This window comes from Xiphophorus hellerii, chromosome 16 (genome assembly GCF_003331165.1).
Source record: "Xiphophorus hellerii strain 12219 chromosome 16, Xiphophorus_hellerii-4.1, whole genome shotgun sequence".
Classification (NCBI taxonomy): Eukaryota; Metazoa; Chordata; class Actinopteri; order Cyprinodontiformes; family Poeciliidae; genus Xiphophorus; species Xiphophorus hellerii.
In genome coordinates, this window is record NC_045687.1 from 11,367,999 (window position 1) to 11,389,880 (window position 21,882).

General features: G+C 36.0%; 1 protein-coding gene across 1 annotated transcript; it reads left to right on the top strand.

Moving 5' to 3' along the window:
• The first annotated feature begins 7,535 nt into the window (after nucleotides 1–7,535).
• On the top strand, nucleotides 7,536–16,298 carry fscn2a (fascin actin-bundling protein 2a, retinal). The gene is made up of 5 exons (XM_032586634.1): nucleotides 7,536–8,635; nucleotides 11,775–11,931; nucleotides 12,179–12,300; nucleotides 12,410–12,577; nucleotides 14,210–16,298. The coding sequence occupies exons 1-5, from the start codon at nucleotides 7,813–7,815 to the stop codon at nucleotides 14,413–14,415; spliced, it is 1,476 nt and encodes a 491-aa protein (XP_032442525.1). The 5' UTR covers nucleotides 7,536–7,812; the 3' UTR covers nucleotides 14,416–16,298.
• The last annotated feature ends 5,584 nt before the right edge of the window (nucleotides 16,299–21,882 follow it).

The following is a 21,882-nucleotide window of genomic DNA, read 5'->3' on the forward strand; positions in this document are numbered from 1 at the left end:
TAAGTCCACAAAACAGAATCACTATAATTCTGTATTTGAACTGTTTTGGCATTGTCTTCTCTTATGCCTTTGGCTACAGCACACAAACAGTCCCCTTTCAGAAAACGCTGGGACACTAAACAAACATGCTCGTTTGACCCTCTAAAAGAACCTTGGGCTATCTAAAGCATTTGAGTCAGCAATGTGTACCATAGATTCTTTTTTTTCCAGCTCAAAGTATTTTCTCCCTTGTTTTCAGAGCGCCATATTTTACTGTCTCTGTGTGTGGGAATGCAGAACAAATTCAGAGGGGAGAAATTAGGAGCTTGATGCATGTCTGGCTCTTTGGAAAGACATATATGAACCTCTGACAGAGCAGACCTACATGTGGGCAAAAGACAAGCGTTTGCACAAAAATGACCATGCATGCATGTACATGTACTCCCAGGAATATACAAAGAACATGGGAGTTTTGAATGCAGCTCCCCCACAGAGCAAGTGCATTTCTTACATGCCACTTTAAATCACATGATCGCTCTCTTTAAATGAAAGACACATTGAATTGTCAGGATGGCAACAGCTGAGGCCACATATTAGACCTGATGTCAGGGTCGGTGAACCAAGAATGACACTGATGTGAGAACTCCTGTCCCTCAAAGCTTGCCATGTCTACCTCATAGCAAGAGGCCAGCCTGTGCAGCTGAGCTCCATTCTCTAGTTTGCAGCTTCATCAATAAGAAACTCAGCCATTTTTACTGCTTGCCTATTTACAGGCTGCTTCACCTGAGAGACGGATTCTCTTTGTCGATAATGTATTGCACTGACAGCAATAACCTCGAGTTGAGTTACACCACTGTCTCCTGCCGCATGAGCAGCCTTCTGTGTCTGCTCCTCCGAGACAAGTTTGGGTCACTCTTTAAAACAAACGTGGAAATACAACCAACCCTTAAAAAGCTTGAAATTTATCAGTGCTGCGCTAATATGTGACTTCTCAAACTGGACTTATTGAAAGTCTCAGTTATGATGCTGTACGGTGCGTTACAGAAGTGCTCACACCCTTTTTTCACATTTTACCACATTATAGCGACAAACATCAATGCATTTTATTGTGTTTTTTATTATTATATAGACAAGCGGCTTCCAGTCCTTAAGGCTTCTGTCTGGTAACTTTAAGATGCATGCCTGTTCCAAAACACCTGAAGCAAATGATAATTCATTATAAGGCCTATAAAACTTGATGACATGTAGAGGAGGTAATTCAGTCTTTGGAAGAGCATAAAACACATTGTTTCTAAACAATTTAATATATATGAATAAGAAATAAAATGAACCCCACATCATGATACTCCCACCTGCACATGTCTTCCCCATGTTCCCATTGGACATGAGGATGGTGCCGCAGCAGAGCCAAAAGTTGCTTTTTGATTTCATCTGACCAGAGCGCCTTCTTCCACTTGTTTGCTATGGATCCCTACATGACTTGTGGGAAACTGCAAACTTCAAATGGTTTCATTTTAACCAGAAGTTTATTTTTGAAATGTCAGATCCAGGTTTGTGCCATCTGCTTCTATTACTGTAGTTGTTCTGTCAAAATGATTATCCCACCTGAGAAGTAGATCTATACAGCTCCTGAGTTGCCTTCGGCCTCTTGAGTGTTTCTCTGAGTTATGATCTCGCCCAATTATGTAGATGACAATTCATTTTGGAGGTTTGCAGTACTGTCTTAATCTGCCCTTGTTCAGATGATGGATTCATCCATGCTTTGTTCAAAACATGGGTTGCTCTTTTGCAATTTAATCCTGCTTTAAACTCCTCCATGACTTTATGATCTGTTTGTCAAGTCCATTGGTCTTCATTGGTCTTTGTTCAGGTAAAAACAAAAAAAAATACAGAAGAAATAAAGGAAATAGGGGAATTAATAAATTTGCAGGCACTATAAACCAAACACTCCTGGGTAGAGAATAGCCTGCCTCTAAGGAAATACACCAGGGTTTGTCTTTAGCTGCCTTTGGGGGTGTTCGTACTGTAGATGAATGAACAGCTGGTTTGATGGGGTCAGTGAGCACCAAGCTGCTGAGGAAGGAGAATCACAGCCAAGCAAGTCATTTTACATTCTACTTTTTACTGGTTGTCCCATAGTTTGTTCGTTTTCCTCTGCTGGTTTTAGAGGGGGCAGCTGAAAGGTCCAATGGGAACAGGAGAGCACAGAAAGGACATTTTTGGATTCCTGTACCTTATGTAGGATGGGCTTGAACTGGCTGCTTTTTATACTATTCTGGTGTTATGACCACACATCTGCTTCAAGGACAGAAGTGAGTGGTTTATGCTAAAAATATTGGAGAAAAAACCCCCTACAAAATATGAAACATAATAGAAAAATGTCATCTCAGATTTTTTAAGATGGCTATGTGCAATGTGCCACAACACAACCCTTGACTACTTGACAAAAGTGCTTTATGATGAAACCTAAACAGAGCAAGTGCTGGCCCTTTAGCTATAATAGAGGCAGGGAGATGGAGTTTATAGGTGCTAATTGATACCAACGTGAAAAATGGTCTAATCTAAAAAGGTCTAAGACAGTCATAAATTAAATAATAAATAAACACAAAAAGCAACATTTAAATGGCATCCAGCTATTGCTTAGAATATATATATATATATATATATATATATATATATATATATATATATATATATATATATATATATATATATATATATATATATATATATTTAATATTTATGTCTTTAACAGAAATATTTGTCTGTTAAATATGACAAATATGTCATATTTGTCGTGACATATTACAATGTAATTACAATTATTTGTAATGTAATTGTAATTGCATTACAATTACATTAAGGATTGAATTGCACTGTATTTAATTGGAATCTAAATGTAACTATGCTGTATTGTCATCATCTAAGTGATTCTGAACTGAAATTGGATATGAATCAGATCTGTTCTTAAAGTGCATTTGGAAAAAGAATAACAAAAAATTAAAAAGTGCATTTACGAAACCTCTGCTATAATTTACCACAATATAAGTGAGATGAATTAAATGTAACAAATTCTTAATTTTTTTGTTTGATCCCTTTTTTCGGAGCAGCAAACCCAACATTAAACATACACAACTTTAAGAAAAGGCTGTTTCAAATTTACAGACGATGCTGTCCTCTGCTGGCCAGGAATACATTTTAACAACATCCATTTAATGTGTCTAAATTGTAAATTGACAAAAATATTATTTTATGTTTGCTTCAAAACTAATACATTTAAATCAAAGGTAAAACAGTAACAATTTTAGTGATCAATAAAAAACTAAACAAAATGTCAAACATGTTATGGTTCATAGTTTTTGTGTAGTTAATTTAGATTTTGTCTGTGGCATTCTATACATGTTCCTGTTAGTGATTAAAAAAAGAACCATTTCAGTAGACGGATGCAGTCCATGCAGTTCTTTTTATTCTTTAGATTCTGAAAACAAACATCATTAAGAGAACTGCTGTCATTTCTGAATTTCGTCTCAGAATTTTTAAAATTTACTCAAGCTACTGTTATTCTTTGAAAAAAACAATGCTGCCACCCTGTGAGCAGAGGATGAAAACACAGAACCACTTCTGTGTTTGATGTGATTGTGAATTTTCTATTTTTATTTTGTTTTTATTTACTGAATAATTGTGACATTGTGCTTTTGTTTAGCAGAATCAAGCTTACTGAATACACTTATTTTAAATGACAATTTCCAGCTCACACATTTCTTTTTTTAACTGAAAGGCAGCACAAAAGTCTAAGTATTTGTTTATACAGTTGATGGGTAACTGCATGAACAGAAGTAAAGATAATACAATGTTGTGTGTTCAGATGATGAAGTATTTTTATTAAAATATTTTACTGAAATACTTAGTTAAAACCTAGAATTATCCCTCAGAGGAAAAAAAGTCTAATTTAAGGAGAATGTTTGATAGGGGACAGACTGTAAACAACAGAATATTTCTGCAAACTACAATTTTTTAACCATGTAAAACTAAGGAAAACAACTTTAAGGAATAACAGTAAGATTTTTTCACACTGAAACATGGTTACAAAGTTGCTGTGATATTGACTGTTTTTTTATTGTTGTTAGCTTAGTTCTGTTGTTGTTGTGTTTTTCTAATCCATTTTTTGATGTTTTAAAGCTTCTTGGTCAAGGTGGAAGAGCCTAGCAATTACAGAGGGATTTTAAATCTCCTGAGGAAAGCTGTCAGTAAACTTCCAGTGAGGTGCTCAGTTGATGCTTGAGTAGCAACTGAGACGGTGTACTTCCAAAGCTGGAAAGCTGTGGAATCACTCAGCTGTGTCAAGCAGTTTTTGTAGCTTCCCATACCTGACACACCAACAATCAGAAATGTGTAAGGTAGGATTTTGATTTCTCCGTCAAGGTCTGTTGATTTTTGGTGTTTTAAAACGCATTGTTGAAAGACTGTATCCACCTATCATATTTTATTTCATTTTAAAAACAACTCAAAGTACAGTACAGACCAAAAGTTTGGACACACCTGTGTGTCCAAACTTTTGGTCTGTACTGTATATATATATATATATATTAATAGTTACACCATTGATCTTCCTAGGAAAGAGTCTTAACAGGTCTTGTGTTCAAAGGTTGATATCCTTAATGTCTCCGTCTGTCAATTCATTGTCTCCAGATATCCCACATTTATCGCTGTAATAATACATTTTGGTGAGGCTTTTTGACTGCTACCCTTTTTGGCCATCATGAATATATAGTAGTTTAACAAACCATTGCATGGAGGATGATATATCCACCCTGGCTGTGGTACTTGCCTCTCTATCTTGTGGGGTTCCACAGAGGTCGGTTCTCTGTCCATTATTATTTGCTATTTACGCGCTCCCTTTAATACATTATTCAATCTTTAAATAACATTTCTTGTCACTTTTATGCTGGTGATATTTAGCTGTATATGGTTTCCATTCCTCCTCAGCTGGATAGACCATTCATTGTAGTCCACTCTTTACCTCAGATTAGTGATTGACTTTCTAGATAGGATAACTTGTTTTAAACACCAAACAGATGGAGACTATGACTATAGATCCTCCTGAACTACAGACAAAAATCAATCCGGCTCTTGCTTTTTTTTTTTAACTCCTAAAATCGGCATTTGGAGTCTTGATGTGATATTGAATTGTTCTCTGGGTTCTGACTGAAATGTAAAATCTCATTCCTGTTTCTATCAAGGAACAGAGATGTGATCTCCTCAGCTGAACTAGAATGAATTGTCCATGCAAGAATCATTCCTAACTAGCAGCACGCCATAGAGCTGCTATGAAAAGTGTTTTGACACAACGCAGGTTCTACAGTTGCAAAAAGTTAAACACAAGGGAAGGCAGCAGTACTACCAACTGCACCTCCGCGCAAGCTATTTTACATTACAATGCTTATTTGATTTATTTTATTTTTGTGCTTTGTATTTTTATTTAATGTTTTTACCTGTTGATTTAATAATTTTTCATGATAATCAGACCATTTTTGTTGTTTTAAAATTAGTAAACTTTAACAAGGGTCGTAAATATCTGTATCCCAGAGTGAACCTGTTGAAAAATGAACTTATCAACTACCATTAACAAAACAAATGACCTTGTGAAGATTCTGTCTGAAACTAAGAGAGTGTTGTTATCCACAGGAAAACAAGGTCTGTAAAGAGATTAAAGCTTCTTCTCCAGTGTGCAAGACGTTATAGCTCTATTACTCCAAAAGCAACATAAAACAGCAAGACACAGCTTGCAAATGCACTTAGAGACAAAGACCTTGATTTTATGAGAGATGTCCTATGGCATTAATATCAAAGTGTTTAGTTATATTGAGCTTCACTTTTAGATGAGCAAAAGGGGAAGCTTGCAAGCCTAGGAGCACCGGTCCAACTGTAAAATGTAAGAGTGGAGACATCTTGTTACAGGAGGGACTAGTACAGCTTCAAAAAAGATGACGTCATGAGGAAACCCTACTACGTGAGACTATTAAAGCAACATTCAGACATCAGCCAGAAAATTAAAGCTGATGCAAAAATATGTCTTCCAAATGCACAATCACTAAGAGCATAGACCCAAATTATCTACAAATAGCTCAAGTGTAACTGAGTCAATGTTTTAGAATGGCCATCAGAAAGCCCTAATCTCAGTCCTATAGGAAATTGATGGGCCAAGTGGAAACATTGTGTGCAGGCAATGTGGCCTGTGTACCTTATTCTGTTACTCTAGTTTAGCTGGATGACTTTCAGCAAACTACCCAAGTGACTAGAATCACCCAAGGGACAAGTGAACTAAGCTTTATTTTGGGATCCTAAACCTTCAGGGGCCTCCCGTAAATGTATGAATTTTAACACGAAACATAGGTCAAACATTATGTTTCTTTATTGAGAATGAGAAAGCTGTTCAATTTTATCTGACTCTTTCAATATAAATTCACATTCCTTAAATTATTGAACAATAATACAATTTTCTACAATCTATTACTGAAGTGTCAGCAATGGATCTGAGACAACTATTTAGATAATCCAGAATTCTTGCAGGGTGAATCCTGCCTCATTTGCCTAACTTGTATTTACAGTATACACTTCTCCTGGGCTTTAGCTTCACCATCTTTAGGAAGCTGTAAAAGAAGACAGTAATGCTCTTACGAGGCTTGATCATGGCGTGTGGTGTGACAAAGGTCATAGTGGGGCCTTAGAGTTGCATCTTCCTTTCTTACCCAACTACAAGAATAAAACACAAAGGTCTAGACAGATTAGAAAGAAGAAGAGTGAGAACCAAAGAAGATGAAAGTGAAGAAAATGCAAATTAATGCCCATTCAAATTTGTTCTATTCAAATCTTTGGCTAAGCTCACAGACTTCACCTTTGATTTAAATATGCCCAAGAACTTGAAGCAAATGTCACGCTCCTACAGAGAGTTCCTGTGGACTAGTAACATGGAAAATCCTGGTATAGAAACATTAATATACCTTTTAGATACGTCTGAATCAGTCATCCATGTGCAAATAATTTCAGTTCTATATGAAAGAGGTACATTAGGGATACAGTTTTTATCCCTTAAACAGCCCTTAGCCACAGATCAAAGCATAGTGATGTAGAACTAAAAGTGTTTATACCATTAGCATTTCCCTCATAGAAACATAAATATATGTTAAGATCTCTTGAAAGATGAAAAGCATGCAGCATCCAAGAAACAGCTCCTTTATTTAGGAGACATTCTCCATTAAGACTGTGGTGCACCAGCAGATCAAAGTGAGGATTATCCTTGCTCTGGATAGCCTGGCCGCAAGGATGATGACCTCACTATGCGTGAGACTCAACTGCATACCAGCTGAACAATGAGTGTGTCAGATGTCTAAAAGAAGGGGGAGGAGTAGAAGGAAAAACAAAAGAGGTGACAAAAGAAGAAAGATGTACAAGTTGGGATAGAGGAAGCTGTGCTGTTTCCATAGCGAAGGAGAGTGAGGCTGGAGGTCTTTGGTTGGTGCACTGGAATGTGACGTCAGCAGCTTGTTGGATTGAGGTGCCGTGTCCTGCTGATTTTAATCCTAACTCATTAAGGAACTGAGAGCAAGTACCTGGGCACGCTCTCAGGAAAAAGCAGAGAAAGTGATCTGAGAAGAAACTCTGAATAAGTCGGCAAAAGGAGATAAGTGGAGTTACTGCACACCCTGAAAAACTGAAGAAGGAAGAAATCAAATATTTTGATTTTCAGTCTCATGATTACTTTCATTTGTTAACAGTTCCCTTGTTTGTTTTAAACCTCTGTGCTTGCAGTTTTAACGTGTGGCTTGTTCAAGCATGCCCACCAACGGGATTAACAAGGCTCTAAAGCTGCAATTTGGTTTGATTAACTACGAGAACCGCTACCTGACCGCTGAGGCCTTCGGCTTCAAGGTGAATGCCTCAGGCATCAGCCTGAAGAAGAAACAAATCTGGACTTTAGAACAGGATGAGCAAGATGGGCAAGTTGTGTTCCTCCGAAGCCACTTAGGACGCTACCTTGCTTCTGATAAAGCTGGAAAGGTCATATGTGGGGCAGAGAAGCCAGACCCTGAGTGTCGTTTCCTTATAGTGCCCCAGTCTGATGGTCGTTGGGCACTGCAATCAGAACCTTATCAGCGTTACTTTGGAGGCTCAGCGGACTATCTGTCCTGCTTTGCCCAAGCCATTGGGGAACAAGAGCTATGGGCTGTTCATCTGGCTTTACACCCACAGGCGAGCCTTCTCAGTGTGGCACGAAAGCGTTATGCCCACCTTTCTGCTTCCGATGGCGAAATCTCAGTAGACAGCAACATTCCCTGGGGAGTGGACTCTCTGGTCACCTTGGTATACCTGGATGGAAAGTACAGTCTGAAGACCTGTGACAGCCGCTTTCTCAGCAATGATGGCAAGCTAGTGAAGGAGAACTCCAACACAACCAGCTTCACGCTGGAGCTGAAGTCTGGGAAGCTGGCCTTTAAGGACTGCGATGGGAAATATCTGGCCCCAGTGGGCCCCACAGGAACCCTGCGCTCTGGCCGATGCTCCAAACCCGGAAAAGATGAGCTCTTTGATTTGGAAGAGAGTCATCCACAAGTAGTCTTCCAAGCTGCCAATAAAAGATTTGTTTCAGTCAAGCAAGGTAATCAACTTCTTTTGATTGGATTAAAGCAGTTGCTTTTTTTCCCAATCATAACTAAGCTTAATGTAATAACAGCAGCACAAGAATTTTAATTCTACTTAATATTAATCTTTTCAAGTGTTCAAATGTTTTCTAGATGGCAAGTCTAGAAAATATTGAAAGAATAACCCTGACAATAGGCCGACTTAAAAAAAATTGGAGTAAACATTAGCAGCTAATTTAATTAATAGTAATCATAATTATCATCATCATGACTATTTCAAAATGGCATACTACCGTTGGTCTAATACCAGCAGCTGTTTTGCAATTAAAAAAATCTATTAACTGTGTTTTGAAGTCTTTAAATTCTAAATAAAGGTTAGGCTGAAAGAGAAATTATATCAACTGTTCTCAATGTTCTGGGTTTTCTGATTTTCTGTTAACTGAATGTTAGCTTTTAAAGACTTTGTTGACCCATGTATTAAACAAGTTCAAGTCAGTATAGTATTATGGTTAGTTGATATTTGTAATTGCAGCAACCAAAACATCAAAACAGGTTAATTTGCTAGCAGAAAGCTAACATGGCACTTTGTACATGTTGGATCTAGAGTGTTGGTGGCCATATTGTGGAGGTCACTGTGGTAATGGGCTTTGTCATTTTCACTGTGTGTCCCATGAAGATTAGCTGGTGTGCAAATGACTCCAAGACCGATCTAGGCAACAGGGGTGTCAGTTACTAGCAATGGGTTCTAAACCTTGTAGTCACTTGCTTCTTTCTATCAGTTCAGTTCAGTTCACACATGTCGTCTGGAGGCACTGAATGTAAATTTCTTGAAAGAATTAATCTAAAGAATGCAAATGCATTTCAAAAATGGTGACATACACACTAGATATACATGCCATGTCAATTGCTTGAGTTTCAAGCCTGCATCATTTTATTTATTCATTATTTTAAGTTTTTTTTAAAAAAGCAACAACTGTATTTTCTTTAATTGGAGCCTTTGGGATTCAGTGAAAGCATCAGCCTCTACGAATGTTATAAAAAACAGCTTCACGTTTGGATTTGTAAAGTTGCCCAACTATGCATGTGCTCCAAAGGAATAGACTACACTAACCTTCTTATGGAGGCATTATTATGCCTATAAATAAAATGCTCGCCAAAAAAAAACAAGGTAACAGTTCAGCAAACTTCATTAAACAGAACAAAAAACCTCAGTTTTGAACTGAAGTGTTTGGTCTTGTGGTAGTGTCGTGTTTTGTAAGGAACTAGGCACTGAAAGCTGCTTAGTGGGCCCTACCGTGCAGATTTGCATTTTGCCACTCAGGGAATTACAGCATGCGACTGAACAGGAAGGGGTGGAGGGTTGACTGAAGGGGATTAGTGTTCTAACGGGATTAAGAGAAAGGTTGAAGGATATTTATGTGGCACCTAATTTATACTACAGCAGACACAGTTCAATTACAGGCTATGTGTCTGTGCATTCACAAGACCTGACACACCCCAGCAGCCAGAGTTTATACATGTAGATTAGGTAGGCAACACTAGGCTGACTGCAAGTGAAGCATTGGTGTGTAAAAAAAATTGGGGAGTAACTGAATGGAAAGATATGTGTGAATTTGATTTATCTTTCTTGCATAATTGGTTTCGCATACAAAACAGATCATGAGTTGATAACATAAAATTTGCTGATGTGCTACACTTCAGAAAACATGACAAAGGTGGCGTGCAATTGGTTACAAGTCATTTGTTCCTAATGAATCTACAATTTGAAATTAGAAAAGACACTTATAATAGTATGTTTCTATGGTTGTATATAAAAGGTAAAAACATCCAAAGATCAAAACAAAGCCACAAAAAATCTTCTTTCCAAAATTAACGTCATCTATCTTTTCTATTATAACACAAACAAGATTATTACTTATGAGCTCTTCCATCACACAGGCATGAGAGCTTCATACTTATAGTGTGCAACACTTTATGCTTTTGTATAATGTTAAGCACTATATTACACTGTATACAATTATGCTACTTACCTCATACTAGAATGAGCCTGTAATGTCCAATTATTCAAGATGAAGCTCAAATATAGCAATTTGAGCTCCGTGGCTCAAATTTAGTAATTTGAGCCACTAGATGTCACCAAACTCCACAAAAAAATTAATTATAGATTGCTGAAAATGCAGACCTCTAAGGAAAGCCAACATACATAAAAAAAAAGGGATTTAAATTTTGCTGAAATTCAAGGATACTGTCCATGTAAACTAGGCAAACCTGGATCTCCCAGTTGTTGATGAAAGAAAAAAATGGATGGTAAAAAGTGGAGAAGAAGGATGCAAGGACTCGACAAGTGGATATATCCATATCCATATCCCAGACTGTAAATTATTTGACAATTTCACTAAAAGTTATTCACAAAGGTCCTATAAGGGGACAAGATCCGAATATAATAAAACAAAATATCTTCACATCATGTCTGACCTGAATTGCTGTCCCTGTTCATGAAAAGGATCCCACTAAAATGCTGTTCAAATAGCCTTTTAGGCTACCTCATAACCTCCACATTAGGAACTTTGAATGCAACAGTTCTTATATTATTGCATTAGTTCTCAAAATATCTTTAAATAAAATTGGACTCACAAGAAAATCTAATTTGTGAAAGCATTTGGCTACTGTGCCACAATTCTGTCACTTATATTTCCTTCTAAGCACTTGAACTGTCTTGTATACGTGTGATACTTTATGCACTTTCTTGTTTAATAGTTCAAACATTTTACTGAAATTTGATTGAAAGTTTTATTAGGGCACAGAAGGTATATATGGGGTACATTTGGTAGTTTGCTAGGTCTTGCAAGGCCAATTAAAAGAAATTCTAAAATTTGGGTAATCATAATTTAATTTGTGCTGCCATGACTAAAATGTTTAAGAAGATAGAAAATGTGAGCCCCTTCTGCTCAAAACATTTACTGAGTCAGCATAATAATACATCTTCATGAACTGAAGTAATGAAACAATCTTGGCGTTTTGAATGTGGTTTCTATTTGTACTTACCTTTACTGGAATTTCGGATGAGATGAAAAAGACATTCAGGATGATGCTGTAGTTAAAAACCCTATCCTAGAAAAAAAGTTAAATTATTATGGGTGTCTTCTGTGTTGCCAGGAGTGAGTATTTCAGCCAATCAGGATGTGGAAACGGACATGGAGACTTTCCAGATGGAGATAGATAAGGAGAGCAAAAAGCCAATGTTCAGGACCAATGGAGGGTCCTACTGGACTCTAGTGACTCATGGAGAGATCCAGTCCACTGCCACAGAGGTGTAAGTAGATATTAAACCATTGAAAAGGAAGCTTTATAATAAGTTTTTAACTACTTTGGAATGGTGCTGCACCAGTGACCCCCTGTAGCTCAAGTACATACTAACTCAATTTGTACAAAGTTCTTGGTATACTTAACTTTTTCCTTAGGTTATCTATTACGCGATTTAATTTAACCTTTAACTTAGATGTTTTTTGTCAATCTCACTTGTACAGTTCCACCGAAATATCCATCTTTTTTCCTTCCAGAGAGGTCAACACAATGTTTGACATTGAGTGGCGAGGACACAGGGTAGCACTCAAGGCGAGTAATGGAAAGTACGTGTGCACAAAGAAAAATGGGCAGCTCTCAGCGGTCAGCGATACAGTGGGTAAGTGCTTTTAGGCTACTTATTTGAATTTTCACATTATGTTTGTCTGAAATACCCGCCACAAGCAGCGGAGATGCACCAGATGAACAAAATATATCGTTCATTACAGGTGATGATGAATTGCTTCTGATGAAACTCATCAACCGCCCAATGCTGATCCTTCACGGAGAGAACGGCTTTGTGTGTCACCACAAAAACTCTAACACTCTTGATGCCAATCGATCAGTCTACGACATCTTCTCATTGCTATTCGACAATGGCGCCTATCACATTAAAAGTCAGTGTTTTCATATCACACTAATTGTCTTCTTAAACTCTTACAGCATTGGTACAAAGCAACAACAGTCTCAAAATTGAAAAATAAAAACTTCACTGTGCATCTAGTGATTATTTTTGCCAGCGAAAAAGTCAATACACCAATGTATGGCATGGAATAACTAACATTACTAGACAATGAATTGATGATATTTCTTATGAGTTAATCAGAAGATTACATTATTAAAATATTTGTTTCCACTGTTCTTTATTTTTCTTTATTTTGTAGGGGTTTGTTTGTATTTTCTTCTATTCAACATTTTGAAAGTCCCTCCACAGCCTTTCATTTGGGCTGAGGTCTGGATATTGATTGGGTCATTAATCTCCTTGCATTTTCAATCCATCTGTTACAGATTTGTTGCTGTGCTTAGCATAATTTTCCTGCTGCTTGACCCAGTTTTGGTCAAGTTTCAGTTGTCTGTGAAATTCTCTCACACTTAAGTCTAGGATACATTCTGTTGAGGAATTGTTGATATACTATGGTGCCCAGATTCTGTAGGAATAAAACAATATTAAATAATAGCTCTTCTACCACAATGTTTGAATGCATTTGCTATGTCCAAATGGAGATCAATCCAAAAGTTCTAAACCTTATCCAGCAACACACTTTGCAAACAAAATTATGTTCTTTAGTCAATCAAAAAACATTCTGACAATCCTTCCAAATAACTCATAATATTCTTGACTGTACTCCCCCAAACTTTTAACATAGTTTCCTTTCAGACTTAGACATCATTCTTCTTCTCTTTCTTCTTCTACTTCTAATTCTAAAAATTGAGTGAGAGCAAAGATATCTTGATCTTTCATCTTGTTGATGATGGCGAGTCATCATCAACAAGAGCATGACATTGGAGATATCATGCTCCAATGTTAATTCTCCATACCATAAGAACATTGGTATGGAGCCTTTTGCATCTACATAGTGTTCAGAGTTACTGATGACCAGGTCTATGGGGGAATTTTTACAGATGCTCTTTATGTACAGTTCTTGTCTGCTGCTCAGCATGTTGAGCCCTATAAAAGCAAGATGTACTGTATTTGCTGTAAGGGTACCTCTTGCCTCTTTCATCTGAGAATTGCTGCTCCTGTGTTTCAAATAAATCACATAATGCGGTCATTAGTAGGACTTTGGAAAACATGAATGCACTGAGGTGATTCAGCCATTTGAGTCAGGTGTGTTGGATCAAGGAAACATCTAAATGTTGTAGGACACAAGACCTCACGACCTGGATTTGAGGACATCTGCCCTATGTTATGCTTAAGATGCCAAGACAGTAAATTATATAATGTGACTACGAATCAATCCAATTATTTATTGGTCCTACAAAATAAATGCAACTGATGATCCCCCCCCCCCATTTTAATGTAATTTTAAAATATGATCAAAGCATCTAGGTACTCTTAATTAGTAATCTTAATTCTCCTTGTGGTCATATGGAAAAAAAGACACATTTTGCCACCACCCAATGTGAAGCAGTTAATAAGTTCACTGAAACTTGGTCAGATGACTCTAAGACTCACCTCTTCTCCAACAGTTTTCTGCTGTTTTTTGTTTTTTAATAAAATGACAGAATTTTTGTTATTCTTCACACAGGCGTGAATGGAAAGTTCTGGTTTGTCTCAAGCAGTGGCCTCGTCTGTTCAGATGGAGAAAAGGCGGAGGACTTTTTTCTTGAGTTTCCAGAACACGGACGAGTTGCCATCAAGGGATCCAATGGCAAGTACCTCCGTGGGGACCAGGGAGGCACGCTCATGTGTGACGGTGCATCTGTTGATGCATCTTGTCTTTGGGAATACTGATCTATTCACAACAGGTCCACACACAGGACCCATGTTTCAGGTGCAAGACCCACTTTTACCAAGTCGAATGACGTGGACTGACATCATAACTTGCCTATTTTTATACTAGGTACCATCCCATGTTTTGATGTTTTTTTTGTAATTGGAAAGAGGTGAATACATTAGGAAAGCTCTGTGGGTCTTTTTTTCTTGAGAATTTTAGATGTTTTAATCTTGAAAGGACTACAAATGCCAACATCAAATGTAGCATGCTGTGTTGAAATGTGTAATTTGATAACCAAGGTTTAGATGAGTACATTTCCCAATTTTTATTTCTATCCACATTTATTTCATATGCAGATTAAAGTACGAGCATTTTTTGTTGAATGATTTTCAGGCATAAAAAGAGTTTCTGTTCAACTAATCCAGAGGTTGAAAATTTAACAAAATTTCTCATCAAGCTGTTCAGAATGCAGACAAATGAATGTAAAAAATAAGCAAAAATCACTATTTCTATTATTGCTACCTTCCACTATCTAAAAACAATGGTTATTTTAAAGGGTATCAGAAAGTAAAGACCAAATCCAAAGCAGAGAGGGAACAATTCTGATTAGTGTTAACCAAAACCGACGTAATTTTTCTATTTATGTAAAAAGCTAGACTTTTAGGTGGTATATTTATCTGGTTTTATTTGTTCTAAGAAGGGCAAAGGGATGCATCAATGGTGCTGTGATTTGTCTTAATGGATCATTTATAGCTTACATAAAAGACTAATAAAGAGTGGATGAAGCAGAGATGAAAGAAATTACTCAGAGGACCCCGACAGTGCTGAGTGTAATAAATCTACACATTAATATGTTTCAAGAATAACATATTGCATGTTTGAGGAAACAACATAAAGGTCAGGAAATATCACATAGACACATCAGAAACAAATAAGAAACCACAAAGAGGAGCATTTTTTTTTTTTTTTTGCCCTGTTGAGAACTCAGAAAGTGCTTCTCTGGTGTTCGGCCTTAATCCACAATACACTCGTCATATGTAGTGTAGTTACAAATAATGGTCTGTGATGGCAGATTTTTTTATGTTTAAAAAACACTGCAAAAATGCTTCGGAAAGCGTCACTAAAGGAAATTTTAAAGGAAAGGAAAATTTTAAAATTTGACAACATTTTAGATGACAGTTTGAAAGCATATTTCTCTCAGTTTGCCCAGAACCACAATGAGTTTCAAAACTCTGCTTCATGTATCTTTAAAGATGCTTGAAAACCATGTTGATGGAGTTTAGGGGTGTCCAAGTCAAGAGCATCCAAATAATATCAATCATTCTTATCTTCTCAGCAGCTCTTCAAACAAACACTCCCTTTGAAAACATGATAAATAGCTTCCTGTTGACCCATGTCAGAAAAGGCCTTGTGTTCCAACTTAGAATGAACTGAGCTCATTATAGTGAGTGCTAAACACATTGCAAGGGTTACAAACTAGAATTCAATGTGAAACACACAGGACAACCTGAAGCTGTGCAAAAATGTTTGACAGTTTTCTCCTGAATAATAATGAGTTCACAGTGTTTTGTATGTGTGTAATTTGCGATTAATAAGCAATTTATGGTAGTAAGCTCTGAATTGGTTGGTTAATCATATAACTTGTATTAGCTCCACAGGAAACTTATTGTCTTATATTAGAAAGCATTTAATATGTCCATGGGTACTTGCTATTTACTGTCTTTGTTTTATGATATGCTTTTCAAAATGATGTTGACAATAAAACTTGTAAAATAAATGTGAGACTTGTTAAACTTAATCAGAGAAAAGGTTGATCAACAAGGTTATTGGTTACACCACCAGCTTGGTAAGATTCACTTAATGACAAAACATTAATCTCCTTTCATGCTGCACAAATAAGATGATTTTAAATGACGGATTTGCCAGAGCTCTTTGAGAAGTTTAAGAATATTTTGTATCAAAAACCCTGCTTTACTTTTATAAAGTATTTTGGTTTATTCCAAAAAGTCTAAATAAAATCTAATAAAACTTCATAGGTTTTTACCTGAAGAAATCTAAAAGAGTTGAAGAAGACTTACTTTTGCATGGCACCTCAAAGTCATCCCCAGGCAATTTAAAGTAAATCAGTTCACAGTGGAAAAGATTAATATAAATGGAAAACAAATCAGACATTTGTCAATCTTCCACGGAGTACTCTGACTAATTTGCCCTAATGTCAGATCACTCTGAGAAACTGCAAAGTCCAAGAGCTTCATTGCAGACTCTGCAGCCCTCAATTTGCATGTTAAATCTTAAAGTTCATGACAGTTTGAAAGTAGAGTTAGATTAAATATGCATGGTTTAGTGAGTGAGGACAAATTTTATATATATATATATAAAAATATGGCAGCTTTGTTTAAGTTTACAAAGCCTCATCTTTACAACCAGCAAGAAATATAGATGAATATCTTTTTTGCCACATTACACAAACCAAACAGCATAAAAAATCCAGCACCTCATACCAATTCTCAAGCAGAGTAGTAAAGCGGTGGTGTTTTGCTCTCAGTTAAATATGAGACCATTTGTCAGACAGCCAAACCTTTGGTGAAACGATTGTCAACAGTACAATGTTACCAAGAGCAGCATCAAATATAGCAGAATTGGTTCACATAAAAGCAAGTTGACCTAGTCAAAGGACAGACCTCAACCCAATTGAAATGGTGTGGTGTAACATTAACAGAAAACTGTGTATAAACACATTTTCTGTAACTTTCAATGAACAGCAGCAAAGAGTGAACAAAACCACATCCACATTGTTATAAACGATCGAAAAATTCACAGTACACAAATAATTATATCAGGTTAGGGAACAGGAAATATGATGGCTTTGATTCTCAAAAAAAGAAGGAATTTAATATATGTGATAACAGAATATAAAAGCATCATTACACAAATGGAGTTGTGGGACAGATGATGCAGCTTTTTGTTTGTAATAAAGAAAGCTGAATCTTTGAGAAAACAAGGTACTGTTGGTAACAAACTGTTACATTTACAGTGTATGAGTCTGGTATCAAAGCAACCTCAGACTCTGCTTTTGAGTCTGCTTATGACTCTGCTTATAATGCTTTCCTGCATTTTCTCAGTAACATACTGCACATAATTATATTCTGTAAATGGCTGCTAAGTCATGAAATGACTTAAAATGTAAAATATTATAGTTGTTAGGAAATCTCTCACAGCATACAGATTTAAAATTTTGGTATAGTTTCCATGTTGAAACCATGGTGATCACTGAAGCAGGACATGAGAGTTTCACAGTTCCTACACTGCAACACACTAAACCAAGAGAGGTTCACATTTCCACCTAGTGCAGTTAACAGAAAAACCCTCTCCATAAAACTCTTAAAAACTCTGAATAACAGTCATGATTAATACATTCATTGGAGCAAACTAAATACATCCCTTTCATTCCTATTGGTGGCTTGGATAGCACTTTTTGCTGCTATAACCTGAGTTATTACCCACTTTTCTCTCAACGAACTTGCTACCTTTAAACGTTACTCTGGGTTTTACAAAACAAAGTGACAGAAGAGTGGTTGCAGGAAAATGAATTCTATGAATTTACAAGAAAGGTCCTCATGCACACTGACATTGTGTAGAAGAATCCGTTTCAATTAAGCTTTGTAAACCGAAGCATAGAGTGAGACTCCATAAATGTCAGAGCCATTGTTTTACAGCTCAGTGTGCTGTACTTTCATTCTAACAGATTCAGCCTAAAGGCAGTGTTGGTATGGACAAGTAACATTAAAAGTGTTATTTTGTCAAAATAATATATTGAAGCAAAAGACAAAAGTTGCATTCTTGATTCAGGGCCTTGTGAGAGACTGAAACAATTTAAGGACGTTAATGGCTCCTAAATTATTTCTATTTTGTTACATTGCAAACACAAACATTTGTGTTTGTTATTTGTGTGCTATGCAAAAAAAAATAACACAAATTACAGATAATAATTATCTTTCTTCCCTCCTTCTGTCAGTTAGTTCCAAAATGAGCATAAGATACATACAGATTAGCTAAAAAGACCAAAACAATACATTTTAAGTGAACAGTAAGGGGTATTTATAGCATAACCTCACTTTCAATAGACCCAAAAAAAATAAAAAAGAAGAAACATCCAAGTTACAATCAGTGTTTTAGCTCGAGACAGCTAAAGCTAAGTTTAACATCACTGGGATTCAATGAATAAGAAAGCAAGTAAATATGCATGATAAAAAGCTGGGAATTTAGAGTAGTAAACAGAATCTCTTCTCACACAGCCAGACAATCTGAGACAGAGCCGGTGAAAGAAAATAGGCAGGCATGTTGATTTCCAGAGTAGCAAAAACACAGCAGATGGAGAAAAATGTACTTCTGCTATCGGGAACAAATAACAGGTCCTTTTTGTTGTCTGCTTTCCTTTCCTTTCCATGAGTCTCTTGGTGAATCACATGGCTCTTCCATCTTTTCACCATCGTCCTTACTCTGAATATATTCGGATTACTCAACATTAAATTAATCCGAAACAACTGAAAATCAGTTGATTACAAAGTTGATATTTTCTGTTAAGCGTTGTATTGATGTGTCTTTGCAAAGCTTCTTCAGCAAAACCTGTGAACTGTGGAAAACAAACAGAGAGATTTCTTTACTTGTTCTGAGCATATTGTTGTGTATGTGCTGATGCATGATTAAGACTGAAGGGAAGGAGAAAATATCTTGGAAACGATAACAGTAAGCTGAAAATTAAATGATATTGCTGGTAAATTACAACCAGACATTTCCAACATAAGACAGAAAAGAAATTCACCTTTTGTGAAAATTAAAAGTATTGCTCTGGGTTTTTTTCTTTTCTAATTAAAACGTGTTGACAATAGATTCTAATTAAAGGTTAGTGAACCTTTAAGATTAATTGTGAAAAGTAAACAATGTAAATCTCCAAAGGGTTGACAGACACCACCCTGAATATGATGCTTTGGTTGGCTGACAAAAAACAGCCTCATTTCATCACTGCTTTAAAACCAAGGTGGTATTTATGTTATTTGACCAAAAAAAAAAATCTAAATGCTCTTATTTTGGAGTTAGGAGAGGGTGAGTGATTTCATTTGTATGTTATTTGATTGGAAGTGATCAGATCTGCTATTTCAAAAGACTTATGTCTATTTTTGACATCAAAAATCAGCTTAGTGCAATCATGAAAAAAACATTTTGAATGTATATAACTTTTTTTGTAAGAGTTGCTGGGAGGAAATCGTATTTTTCAGAAATAATGTCACAGCACAACAGAGTCCTTTGTGCCAACAGAAGAATGTTTTGTCATGGTGGACAGATCAACGTTTTATGAAAACCAAACCTAATGTACTATTGTAAACTCCTCATAACCAAAGTCAAGCGAGATGGTGGAAGGTTGATGATTCGTGCTTCTCTTTTGACCTCAAAGTCATTGAAATAATCATTAAATTATCTTTCTACTAAGTTACTCTGGAATTAAATGTGAGGCCAACAATTTTCATCATTGCTTTCACATTAAGCTGGTGTCTGTATTAGTCTCATAAAATAAATATGAATCTCATGCCTTACTTGCATTAATGAGGGTCCAAATCCTACACAATTTCCAATGATATGTTCTTTGATTGGAAGATTTTTTTAACAGCCTCACATATCGTTTATAAAAGACTTGCTTAAATTGCATCTAAAATATGGTTGGAGTTTAACAAATAAATTCAGACACTAATCAGCTCAACCATTTTGATGGTTTTCAATGTCTGGTTTCTATTTTTGTCGAACAATGTCAAAGAGTAAAACAGAAAACAACATTTGGTAAGTATGGCTTGTTTAGAAGGATTACCAGGATGTCTGATTCCAAAACTGCATCTGATTGAACCTCAAGACTTGGTTAAATCTGGAACAATGGACTATAAAATTGTTCTTTAGACAAATGAGACAAAAGTAAAGTGTTTTGGCTACAATGTGTTATCATGTCAATATAAACTCTCATACACCGATATCAACTTTTATGCACCATGAAGGAACACAGGAGATTTGGGCTCGTTTTGATGCCACCAGAAAATCTTTATGTTTACTGTAAACATTTCTTATGCTTCAAAGTGTTTCAACCAAATGACAGCTTTCAAACTCAGATGATATTTGCATGATTAAAATAAAATAAACCTAAAAAACCCTGCATGTTTAGGTTACATGTGCAGTAAAATCACAAAGCTTGGAAGATATTTTCTTTTTGAAATACAACCTCCCATATCTACATAAAAAAAGCAGCAGCTGTACCTAAGATGGTGTTGGAAACATGCCTGAATTTTAACAGATAAACTGAGCATTAATCAATTCTTCAAAATCTGTCTCTGTCAAAATAAACATTGTATATTACATTAGCAGACAATGTGCTGTACATTAAATAAATTATTTGAGCAGCTGTGCATATGAGAAGAAAATTGTGTGTGTTTCTTTAGAGGTTTTGTAACAAAAACAATTTCATAATCGGGATCCCTGCTTGTATTAAAGAGCACTATTTCAATTGACTGTGTTGTCTAGTGAGATAGCCACAATTGGGATTGTTATTATCGTTATTATTTTAAATTCATTCCTTAATAGTAGCAAAAAATAGGTCCCTATTACAAGACTCCACGCTCAACAGTTTTGATGAGCACAAAGCCTTTTAAAGATAGAAATAACACGTCATGGTCAGTAACAATAAATAGAGAAATGGGTACATCAGGCTGATTTTCTTTCGATGCATCACTAAACTGTTTTGTACCTCCCTCTGATTATGTGACATAACATAACATCATAATTTCTCAAGCTCTCCAATCAATCCAATTAGAATCAGAGAGTTCAAATCTGACGGAAATGATTGAAGCAAATGTTCAAAAAGAAGCTGTAGAAACTTTTTTTTTTTTCAAAACTCTCTCATTCTCTTTCCTATTGAACACCATTGTTAAAAGAAAATCAAAAGGCTTTCTCAGGGATTCAGAAGGCTGAGCATTCTTTTCAGCCTGGCAAGGGATATTTAAAGATATGAAAAGACACCTGTTAAAGATAAATCACTGAGATACAAAAAAATCATCTATAAGTGGTTTCATCTACAAATTTAGAACAGAGTGGAAAATTTGCCAATATTTAATTATAGAATTTGTAGACTTGTAATTACTTTTATTAAAAAAGCCAAAGAACAAATTTACCCTGCATTGAATATCTTGCAGGAAAACAACATAATTCCTGCATAATTTAGCAATTTTATCCAATTGTAACAACATGCTGTCAGGTTGTTTTAATCACTATGAAAGCAAACAAGCATGTAAAATCACTACATAAAATTAAACTGAACTATCCAAGCCTCTTGTTTTCAAAGTTCTGGTTATTTGTTTCTATCTGATTAGAGGTTATTGATTCAGCTCTAAATTCTGCATCATACAAATGTGTTACAGAATAATATGAGGCAATCGTGAGGCATGGGT

Coding starts and splice junctions, on each gene's coding strand:
- fscn2a (XM_032586634.1), top strand. CDS start 7,813: ATGCCCACCAACGGGATTAACAAGGCTCTAAAGCTGCAATTTGGTTTG. Junction 11,932..12,178: donor CAGTCCACTGCCACAGAGGT/GTAAGTAGATAT, acceptor TTTTCCTTCCAG/AGAGGTCAACACAATGTTTG. Junction 12,301..12,409: donor AGCGGTCAGCGATACAGTGG/GTAAGTGCTTTT, acceptor CGTTCATTACAG/GTGATGATGAATTGCTTCTG.